Source organism: Phoca vitulina, unplaced genomic scaffold, assembly GCF_004348235.1.
Source record: "Phoca vitulina isolate PV1807 unplaced genomic scaffold, GSC_HSeal_1.0 scaffold22, whole genome shotgun sequence".
In the NCBI taxonomy this organism is placed as follows: domain Eukaryota; kingdom Metazoa; phylum Chordata; class Mammalia; order Carnivora; family Phocidae; genus Phoca; species Phoca vitulina.
In genome coordinates, this window is record NW_022589725.1 from 13,519,567 (window position 1) to 13,531,357 (window position 11,791).

At 40.3% G+C, this 11,791-nt stretch overlaps 1 protein-coding gene and 1 non-coding gene across 2 annotated transcripts; one reads left to right on the forward strand and one right to left on the reverse strand.

Annotated features, from left to right (window-relative positions):
* Positions 1-2,253: 2,253 nt before the first annotated feature.
* On the reverse strand, positions 2,254-2,353 carry LOC116642113. Its single transcript, XR_004301297.1, has one exon. It is a non-coding gene; the product is annotated as a U6 spliceosomal RNA (small nuclear RNA).
* Positions 2,354-8,024: 5,671 nt separating this feature from the next.
* On the forward strand, positions 8,025-9,975 carry DEFB115 (defensin beta 115). The gene is made up of 2 exons (XM_032419945.1): positions 8,025-8,118; positions 9,782-9,975. Exons 1-2 carry the CDS (start codon positions 8,025-8,027, stop codon positions 9,973-9,975), a joined length of 288 nt encoding a protein of 95 aa, XP_032275836.1.
* The last annotated feature ends 1,816 nt before the right edge of the window (positions 9,976-11,791 follow it).

Here is an 11,791-nt window from a genome sequence, read left to right on the forward strand (position 1 = left end):
CCCTGACACACAGCCTCAGTAAAAGTCTGGGACAAAATCAGAAAAATTTAGATCTTTTTCCCTCCCCTGCACTGTACCAATGTACAAAAAAAACTTCAGTATATTAACAGTGGCTTTCAGCTGAAAAGGCTGAACACAGACTCTAAGTGTTTCTAAGTAGACTTTGATCATTTAAAAAGGTATAATGAAAACTCTAGGTCAAGCACTTAAAAAATTGTAAAAATACGTTTAAATGATATGCCAAGGGACAGAGAAAGAAAATGGAACCGTGCAGGGCAATAGGCAACTTGCATGAAAGTATTCTGACACCGATTACTCTGTCACCGACACTAAGAGTGTCCCCTGACCACATACTGTGTCCTCAGATGGCAGGCTTTCTGAGAAGCTCCCGTGCATTCCAGGAGCTGGAAGTTGGTATCAGTTGCCAGAATTCTTCAGCTGCCTTAAATCGCCCCAGTAGTGGCGCTGATCACCTGTCAACAGAGCTCTTCCATCTGCCACATCTCTAGCCTGCTCCTGTCACGGATGGTGGTTTGAACATACAGTTCCTCGCCTGACCCTCGGTGATGTTCCACAAAGCTTGGGGTATGCCTGCAGGCTGCCAGCACAATTCGATCTTGATGTTCCAAGAAAGGGATCATGAGTTTGGCCCTGCAGGGGTGCCGTCTTTCTTGGAGAACTCAGTGTGCTATGGGATACCTGCCGAGGAGTGAGTGTGCTCTGGGCATTTCTGCTTCTTCGCTCCTTTTTACAACATTTTGTGTCTGAATGGTAGTTTAGGTGCAGCAGCATGCCCATGGAAAAAACGTTTCCAAATCCGGCAAGCATGCAGTGGTGAAATGTGATGCAATTGTGGCCAGTGACTTTAAGCAGAGTATCTTTGGTGGTGGGGTATCTTGTAAGATACTTCAAAGGGGTGGGGCAAAGATTCAAGTGGCATGTACCCATTAGCGTTTGCCCTGCCACCTCCTTGTGCTTGAAACACAGTCATAATGCTGGAGGCGATGCACCCATCTTCTAACTATGGGCTAAAAGTACATGCAAGGAATGTGTGGCCCAAGTCTCAAGTAGTTAAAGACACTTTATCAGGCAGGATATTTTAAGGGCTCACAGGTTAAACGTGTGCCAGAAGCTGCTCAAGGACCCATTCTAGTGACTCTGGGAACATGGAGTTGGGGAAACCACAAGTCTGCTAAGCTAATCCTTTACTGCATAGTCCACACCTATGGCCCTTGGCCAAGCTCTCTTACTGCAAAATGATCCTATATATCTGAGCGTCTACATTTAGGGTAGCATTTGTATAATAAAGTTAGCAATAATATTAGTATGTATATTCTTAACATTTGAGGGAGTCAGTGTGGGGTAGGGAAAGACTTAAAAAAACGACTCATGTATCCTATAAAAGGCATTATATCAAAAACTAATGAGGTACTGTATGGTGATTAACATAACATAATAAAAAAAAGAAAAAATGGGAAAAAAAGCCATTACATACATTTTTATATTTTTTTTTAATTTTTAAAAGATTTTTATTTATTTGTTTGTCAAAGAGAGAAAGAGCACAAGCAGGGGGAGCTGCAGGCATAGGGAGAAGCAGGCTCCCCGCTGAGCAACGAGCCCGATGTGGGACTCGATCCCAGGACCCTGGGATCACGACCCAAGCTGAGGGCAGACGCTTAACCGACTGAGCCACCCGGGCGTCCCCATTTTTACACATTTGTACCAATTTCATTACTTGTGTCCCCCCTGCTTTACCACTTTTACCTTATGATAAATGTGTGCAGAACTATTTAGTGTAGAAATTAGTTGATGGTTGGAGAGAGCCATGAGTGACTATCACTTTTACAATTGCAACAAGAAGAATAAGATACTTAGGAATAAATTTAACCAAGGAGATGAAAGACCTATCTATACACTGAAAACTATAAATCATTGATGAAAGAAAGTAAGGAAGACAAATAAATGGAAAGATATTCTGGGTTCACAAATGGAAGATAAATCTTGTTAAATATTGTGCAGCCACTGTGGAAAACAGTGTGGAAGTTTCTCAAAAAATTAAAAATAACACTATCATTTGATCCAGAAATCCCACTGTGAATATGTTTCTGGATGAAATAGAATCACTGTCTTGAAGAGATATTTGCATTCCCATGTTCATTGCAGTATTTATCACAATAGCCAAGGTATGGAGATAACCCAAATGTCTGTTAGCAGTAGAATGGATAAAGAAAACATGTATATATAAAGTGGACTAATAATCAGACTTTTCTTCAGAATTTGCCTGTCATCCTTGCACAGGGCCATGCTAATCTCTGTGTCATTATTTTAGTCTATGTGCTGCCGAAGTGACCACAATAATCAGCTTTTTATTTTTTTTATTTTTTTTTAAGATTTTTATTTATTTATTTGACAGACATAGCGAGAGAAGGAACACAAGCAGGAGGAGTGGGAGAGGGAGAAGCAGGCTCCCCACTGAGCAGGGAGCCCGATGTGGGGCTCGATCCCAGGACCCAGAGATCATGACCTGAGCCGAAGGCAGACGCTTAACAACTGAGCCACCCAGGTGCCCCAATAATCAGCTTTTTAAAAGGAAAGAAAACCTGCTATTTTTTGACAACATGCATGAACCTGTAGGACATTATGCTAAGTGAAATAAGCCAGATGGAAAAAGAAAAATACTGCATGATCTTATTTACATTGGAATCTCAATAGTCAAACTCATGGAAGCAGAGGTAGACAGTGATTGCCAGGGGCTGTGTAGAGGGGGAAATGGAGAGATGGTGTCAAGAGGTACAAAATTTTAGTTATGCAAGATGAATGAATTCTGAAGATTTGTTGTAGAACAATGTGACTATAAGTTAACAATGTTGTATTATATACTTCATATTTGCTAATGGAGTAGCTCTTAAATGTTTCCACCACAAAAGAAAATGATCTAAAAGGAAAACAATAACTATGTGTGGTAATGAATTTTAAAAAGTGAAAAGGATTAAAAGAAACCTGAAAGATGTTATTTGCAAATACAGTGAAAGATGTTATTTGCAAATTACGTATCCAACAAAGAACTCAAATAGAGTACATAAACAACACTTAAAATTTAACAATTAAAAACAAATATTCCATTATCCTTGAGTAAATACCCAGAAGTCGAATTGCTGAATGATATGGTAGTTCTGTTTTAATTTTTTGAGGAGCCTCCATACTGTTCTCCACAGTGGCTGCACCAGTTTGCATTCCCATGAAGAGTGCATGGGGGTTCCTTTTTCTCCACATCCTTGCCAAGACTTGTTATTTCTTATCTTTTTTATTTTAGTCATTCTGACAGGTGTGAGGTGGTATCTCATTGTGGTTTTGATTTGCATTTTCCTCATGATGAGTGATTTTGAGCATGTTTTCATGTGTCTGTTGGCCATTTGTATGTCTTCTTTAGAAAAATGCCTATTCAGGTCTTCTGCCCATTTTTAATTGGATTATAATTTTCATATGTGTGTTGAGTTGTATAAGTTCTTAATATATTTTGGATATTAATCCAGTGTGAAAAGATATATGTACATCTATGTTTATTGCAGCATTATTACATTAGCCAAGATACAGAAGCAGCCCAAGTGTCCATCAATAGATGAATGGATAAAAAAGATGTGGTATATGTATACACAATGAAATGGTACTGAGCCATAAAAGAGAATGAGATCTTGTCATTTGCAATTACATGGATGGACCTAGAGGTATAATACTAAGTGAAATAAGTTAGACAGAGAAAGACAAATACCATATGATTTCACTCATATGTGGAATTTAAGAAAAAAAACAAATGAACAAACAGAGAAAAAGAGACAAACAAGAAAAATAGTCTCTTAAATATAGAGAACAAATTGGTAGTTGCCAGAAGGGAGGTTGGGGGGCAGTGGGTGAAATAGATAGGGAAAATGGCATTAAGAGGTACAAACTTCCAGTTACAAAATAAGTAACTCATGGAGATGAACAGTACAGCATAGGGAATATAGTCAGTAAGATGGTAATACCACTGTTTGGTGACAAATGGTGACTACACTTACCGTGGTGAGCACTGAGTAGCGTATAGAATTGTTGAATCTCCATATTGTACACCCAAGACTAATATAACACTGTATTTTAGTTATACTTCAGTAAAAAAGACATACTCCTCATAAAAAACCCCACAAATATTCCATTTAGAAAATGGGCAAATGAACAGACATTTCACCAGATGGCAAAAGGTACATGAAAAGATGCTCAACATCAGTAACAATTAGGGAAATACGAATTAATACCAGGATTAGATACTACTACAAATGTATTAGAAAAGCTAACATTAAAAACCATGACAATGTCAAAAGCTGATGAAGAGAAACCGAATCTCTCGTACATTGTTGGTGAGAATGTTAAGTGGTGCAGGTGCTCTGAAAAATAGTTTGGCAATTTTTTTAAAAGCTAAACTTACGTATATCATACAATTCAGAAATCACCCCTCCCCAGGCATGTATCCAGAGAGATGAAAACTTATATCCACAGAAAAATCTGTACACAAATATTCACAGCAGGTTTATTTGGGATAACCAAAATCTGGAAACAACCAAAATGTTCTATAATATGTTAATGGTTAAATAAACTGCAGTACATTCGTACCATGGAATACAACACAGCAACAAAAGAAACAACTATTAGTAGATGCAGTGATCTCACAAGGGTCGTATACTGTATGATTCCATTTATATAATATTCTCAAAATGACAAAATCAGAGCAAGAACGTTGGAATGTTGGGGGAGTAGGAAGCTGAGTAGCACAAGGAAGATCTTTGTGGTGACTGAATAGTTCTGCATATTGATTGCTTACACTAAACAACACCTGTGATGAAATGACATAGAGATATACATAAACATTGTACCAATGTCAATTTCCTTGTTTTGACATGGTACTATAGTTATTCAAAATGTGACATTTGGGGAAATTGTGTGAAGGATACACAGGATTTCTTTACTATCTGCAACTTCCTCTTAATCTATAATAATTTCAAAATAAAATAAAATAAAATAAACAAATAAAGACAGTTATAGCCAGAAGAAGTATGTGTTTGGTGAGACAGTTTTCCCTGGTGCAAGGAGCAATGGATTTGGAGTCAGTAGACTAAAGTCCCATTCGTGACTCCATGGCCTTAAGAAAGTCAACTGACCTGTCTGAGCTTCAGTTCTGTTCCATAGAACGGTCTTTATCAATTTCCTAGCCTAAACTTCAGTCATTTGTATATCATTTTATAAACTTACAGACTGCTATATCATCTATAGGTTGTAGTATTATTTAGTTAATATTTTTTATAAAAACCAACACAATCCATTTACTTAAACTCATATTTGGACCACATCTTAAGTGGTTTTCTGTAAAATCACCAGATCAAGGGCTAGTGACTTTTTTGTCAAATAAGCATTAAAATAAAAATTTTTAAAAACATACACTTATGTTTGCCACTTAAATTGTCACTCACACTGTCAGTGACATGGGTCACACATTTCAGGAAACACTAGTTTAGCCCAAATACTTTACCTTACAGATGAAGAAAGTGATGTCTCATAGACAAAAAGAAATAAAAGTTCAGATTTGAAAGATCTCTTAAAATGTAAATCACAATTCCCTATCACATATCAAGTAGAGTCCCAAGTCCTTAGTAGGCCCTGTCAGTCCTGATGTGTAGCTCTGCCTGCTTCCATGGTTTCAGTTTCTCTTTTCCTTTCCCTTGCTCACTGGACCCCAGTCATACTTGGCTCTTTGCTCTTCCTAAGAGACCTATCGCTTTCCTTCCTCAGAGCCTTTGCTCTTGCAGTTCTCTATGCCTGGAAGATTCTAGATATCCATGTAGCTCACCTCCTCCGTACATTTAGGTTTCTACTTGATGTCACTAACTCAGAAAGTCCTTCCTTGGATAACCTGTTCAAAATAGACAACCACCCCCCCCCCACATATACACGTACATCATCTATCCTCCGTCCCTTACCCTGCTTTAGTTTTCTTTATAAGCACTGTCATCACCTGCCATTATGAGTTTTGTTTCCCTCCCTAATCAGAATGGCAAGACTTTGCCTTCTTCTCTTCTTAGACCCGGTGTCTAGAACTGTGTCTAGTGTAGAGATCCATATCAGCCAATTCACCAGTCCTCCCTGCAGAACCCAGGAGAAGTGGTCAGGCAGACTCCATGTGTAGTATTTGGACACCAGGAAACCACCACATCTCCCAGACAGTCCAACCATTTTCAGATGGTTTCAATCATCAGAAGTCTTTCCAATTAGTTAAAATCTGCCCCGCTGCAATTTCCACCCAAGACTTGTAGTTCTGCCCTCTAGGCTTGCACAGATCATGTCTTTCAGGAGATAATGACTCTGCCTCTTGTCCACCCATCACTGCTTTTCAGGTTAATAGGTCTCTCCTTCCATCATTACTCAGGCATAATCCTCTGGGATGATAGAAAGATGTGCTTGGGGTGCCTGGGTGGCTCAGTTGGTTAAGCGTCCCACTCTTGATTTCACGTCTCAGGTCCTGAGATCAAGCCCCACATTGGGCACTGAGCTCAGTGCGGAGTCTGCTTGTCCCTCTCCATCCCCCCTGCTTGCTCTCACGAACTCACGCTCTCTCTCTCAAATAATAAATAAAATCTTAAAAGAAAGAAAGAAGATGTGCTCTTGAGATAAGTAAGCCAAACTTGAATCCAGACCTTACTCCTAAGCACTATGTAACCTTGGGCAAATTACATTTGCCTATCAGGGATCCTGTGAGAATTCTGGGGGTCATGTATGGAAAGTGTTTATCATAGCTACTGACAGACAGTAGGACTTCAGTGGGTGGCTTCATGCTTACTGCTTTCCTGGAGAACAGATTACTTGGCTATCAAGGGCAAAACAGATTTCCTGCTATCCACCAGGTTTTCCCTAATACCTGCCAACTGGAGGAAGAAGAGAGGAGAAGAGCACTGGGCCCATCTAAAGGTATAAAATGACCATAAAACAGACTAAGGACCCCAAAAAGAAAACTCAGTGGACTCACAGATACACTTCCTGATGGAGCCTATTTTGAACAGGTTATCCAAGGAAGGACTTTCTGAGTTAGTGACATGGAGTAGAAACCTAAATGTACGGAGGAGGTGAGCTACATGGATATCTAGAATCTTCCAGGCATAGAGAACTGCAAGAGCCCAGGCAGTACCCCCTTCTATACCCTCTTTGTTGGAGAACCTGCAGGAAACATTTTTGCTGTATTCCTTGAGGCTGGAGTCCAAGAATGTCTCAGTTGCAGCCAATATTAAGGATTTAGAGTAAGAAATAAGGAGTAAATGCATAGTTAAAAAGAGCTGGATGATGAGCTGTGTTAGGAGGGTCTCCGTCTGGTTCTTTCTTGCTCGCAGTATGACCCTGGGCAATCCTCTTCCACTCTCTGAGTCTGCATTTTCATAGCTGAGAAATGCCATTTCTAAGATCTATCAGTATATGAGTGAATACCATACATGCATTCGTTAATTCATTGTTTTCAACAAATATGCACTGCACACTCTGGACATACAGAAATTACAGCCAGTCCCTACCTTCAGGGGCTTAGTGTCTGTTAAAAGTTGCCCTTGACAGTGTCAGTCCAATAGAGGAGATGAACTAGAAAAATACTTAGTTCCAACTCAACATGAAAAACATTATGACAGAAAGAAGGAGGCAGGGCGGCTGTAAACATAAGGGAGGGGGCTAAACTTCTCAAGGAGAGGAGCAGGAAAGGCTTCTTGGAAGGTGGGTCCATTCTTTCCACAATGCCAGAGACTTGTGGCGGGCATGTAGAGCCTCTGCTAATGTCTTCCACCTTCCCAGATGATGTCTCGAGAAGGACTCTGAATATTGGATTATCAATTTATGTTCCTGACGCACAAGCTGATGGGTGGTGGAGCACTCTGCCCTTCTCTGATTTATTGTCCATGACTCAGCCTTAACCAAGACAATAAAATGCAGAGTGAAGACCAGCCTTTCCTGGCACATTCAGTATGCTGCTGGATCGTTCCTCACTCCTCTCAGGATACATTAAACTCTTGTTCCTGACCTTAGCTGTCCTTGTTCTCCTGGCTCAGGCTTCCCCAGGTAACCAGACAATGGAGAGGAGGGAAGAGGGAGTGAAAATGGAGCTCTAGTCATAGAATCATTGGAAAACTGAACATATGTGGCAGTGAGGACAACCCACAGAGATGACTGAGATCTAGTGAAAAGCCTTATAATGAATATGCCCCGTAATAAGGGCAGTCTGTCATTCCTGACTACGATGGTGTTTTTCATGATGGCAGATACTGGCAGAGCCCAGGGTTTCTTGTATGAAGTCCCTTCCATATGCAGAAGCAACTGCAGCATCCCTAGTGTCCTTAATATCCTTGGCCCAAATGTCAACAGGGTCTCTTCCCTCCATCTCTCACTTCAACCTACTTCTAACTGATACCACCTCTGGCAGTAACCAGTCCCATTACTTCACCTCTCATTGTTATATGGCTTTGAATGTTCCTTTAAAGCAATCAGAAGAGGCATCTTGCTCTTGTCTTAGAATATGTAGTGAAAAATTTGTAGGTTGATGTTGGCTATCTAGAGGTTTGTAAAAAATAGGCTCAAGGTGTCAAGCTGGGGTTAGGGCAGAAGATTCTGGATTCCAGACTGAACATGACCATAGCTCTGTAACAATATGATAGGTTTTATGGCTGAATGGTGAATGACTTTCTGATGGAAATGTTTTCTGCTTAGGCTTCCTGGGGATTCTAAAGTTTATGATTATCAATTCCATGATTTCCCTCTGGATCATTGCTGCTGGAAGTTGCATCCTCTCGCATCAGCTTTTCAAACTGAAAGTCTTTGTCAATCACTCAGTTGTTCTAGAAGCAAAAGAAGGTAGTTCTGGGCTAATCCTGAGTTGATTTCAGCCTGTCTTAAACTCTGGTAAGGGCAAATTAGTTTTGAGGAGGGAGTTGCAGCTGCAAAAGACATTTTGGGGGAAAGAATCTGCACATTGATTCATGGAATCAGAATCAGATTTTTCCAGTCTGAATGTCCTGGTAAGAAAGAGAGAATTGGGAATTATCTCCCAGGAGGGGAGTTTGGGGAAAAACCTACTTAAGTAGAGAAAATCAAGATACTATAATCTCTCAAATGAACCCAGTGTGCTGGGGAAGCTGTGTTTTATAGATCTAGATGGGGCTGAGTCACAAACAGTGTTTTATAAGGGCAGAGTTTTATACCATCCAGAACATCAGCCTGCAGGTCGGCAGTATAAATTAATCCTTCAGTGTTCAAAGTCCTGTTCTAGGGCATCATTTGGGGCATGCAATTAGAACAGTGCCTGGCACATACTCTGGTGCTCAACAAGTTGCTGTTGAGTGAATAATGAATTGAGAGGGGAAAAAATAGGTAATTGAAGGTATAGGTCCAAGAACCTAGATTTGGGGGACAAGGAGGAACCAGTGTTGGCAAGACTGAAAAATGACAAAGATGAAAACATCACAAGCACAGAAATAAAGTCCAGTTAGAGCTGGTTGAAGGAAGGGAGATAACTACTCATATCTAGTACATTTCAAGATTCTACATTAGGCATTAGGCATTCTACATCCACAGATTTATTTAATTTTCCTAAGAATGCCATTACATTTCAGTAGTTCATCCTAACTATTATTACTACAATATACAGTACAATACTAACACCCTTAGTATTATAGTCTTTACTCTCTTTTATGTATTTGTTTATTCATCTTTTTGGTTTTTTTGATAGATGGATGGGTCAAAAGATGCAGTTATAGAATTGGCAGATGCAGACAATCTTGCAAAGAAAATGAGAAGAAGAAAGAAAAATGTGGGGCAAAAAAAATTTGCTGCATCCCTGATGTAAAACATTTACCCTCATACCGTGTTGAGAAACAACAGATGACATGTGAGGCTAAGGCAAGAACAGCTGGGCGTCCATAAAACTCCTGACACAAGACTTTTAACAGCCAGAATAATGAGTTGGTGAAGTGGCTGTCTGGGGCACCTGCATGGTCCTTAGATCCTTAGACACCTGCTGGGTCTTCACAGGGTCCATTAAAGAAAATATGCTCATTCCAGCTCTCATTATATCCTGTCTCTCTAATCCTCTGTAGCCTGACATCGCTAGGTTGTGTCAGGACATGACTGATGTTCTTGGTTTTCACTGTAAGACTATTTTATAGGACCTACATCCTGAATTCCTAAGTCTCTGACCAGGTGCTACTAGGTCCCTCAACGTGAAAGTTTTCCAGGCTAATGCAGATTCCACCTTGGCCACACCTTATCTAAGACTCATCCTAGAGTCTTAAGATAGGCCAGTGTGGTCCAGAGGTCTTTTGCCTCTTTAGCTCAAGGTTCAACCCCAGGCTCTGCCTCATGGGCTCACTTCTGGAACTTATCCCTTACCCCAATTCCTTAATCATACTTAGCTTTCCAAAGATTGGCATGCCCTCTGACCAGGAAGCAACCATTGCCACCCTACCCAAATGGAAGGGGAAAACAGTAAAACAAAACAAAGAACAAACAAAAAAACCAACCAACCCCTCAAAACAAAAAACAAACACCCCCCCAACCTCCACATTTACTGAGAATTTAATTGTGTGCAAAGCCTTGTCCTAAGTACTTTACGTACATAATCTCCTTTTTTCCTAACAACAGCTCCATGAGGTAAGAATTTAGTATTATGTTCTTTTGCCAGAAGAGGAAACAGAGTCACAGAGAGTTTAAGTGACTTGCCTCAAGTACCGTTGGCCACTGAACTAGTCCTGCTGGTTCAGTAGCAAGACTTTGAACCCATGATGCCTGAGTTCAGATGTTATGCTTCCTCAAAGCGGAAAATTTGCTGCAGTGAGAGAAGCTCACTGTGCTCTTCCCGCCCAGAACCAACGTCCTTAATGTGGAAGGTGTGGCGAAAGGGAAAGCCTTGTGAGCCTCCTTGTGGTTAAAATGTATAACAAATCCAGCCCTAACTTGTATATCCAGTAACAAACAGAAGTGATCCCAAGTTATAGTTAAGGAAGGAGTTGTTCCCACTTAGTAGACAGTCTTAGTTCAGAGACTAATGCCAGTCAGGTCTAATGGTGAAAATTATCCTTCACCTCTGTTGACATAATTATCTGGAGGACACAGTCTGAAGACAAGGTGCAGCAATCCTCATAATCATGACAGCTTCTAACCATTCAACCCATTTCTCAAAGTACTTTCATATCAGTTTCCTCATTTCCCCCCACTTTAATACCACCGTATAACATTCATGTCCCAAACCTTAGAAGATGTCCTTAGGATATCTGGAGAATGGATCAGAGACTGGGTCTCCAATTACCTAGGCACAGCAATGCCAATTAATATTTCAGCTTCAACCTTGACCACACCAACAGCTGCAGAAAAGCCTGAGAAGCCACCCGTTTTTGTACAAGTTTTTACGTATTTTTGGCTAGAGAAATTATGCTTACAAATGGACTCAGGAGTCTTAGAGAGTTGTGTAAACATGCCTCCAGACCATAGTCCCAAAGAATTGAAAAGGGTGCAGGGGGAATTCAAATGCACTAATAGTATGTGACTATGTCATCTTACCATTCTGAGCCACATTTTGCCCATCCCCAAAATGGAAGTGTTGGACTAGATTATAAACTCCATATGCCTTTCAACTCTTAAAGCCTTCTTCATTGTTTATAGTGAAAATCCGTTCTCTACCTATGACTTCAGATGCTACTTTAGAAAGCAAAGGCATGGAGGATGAAGAGACTGATAAACAGGA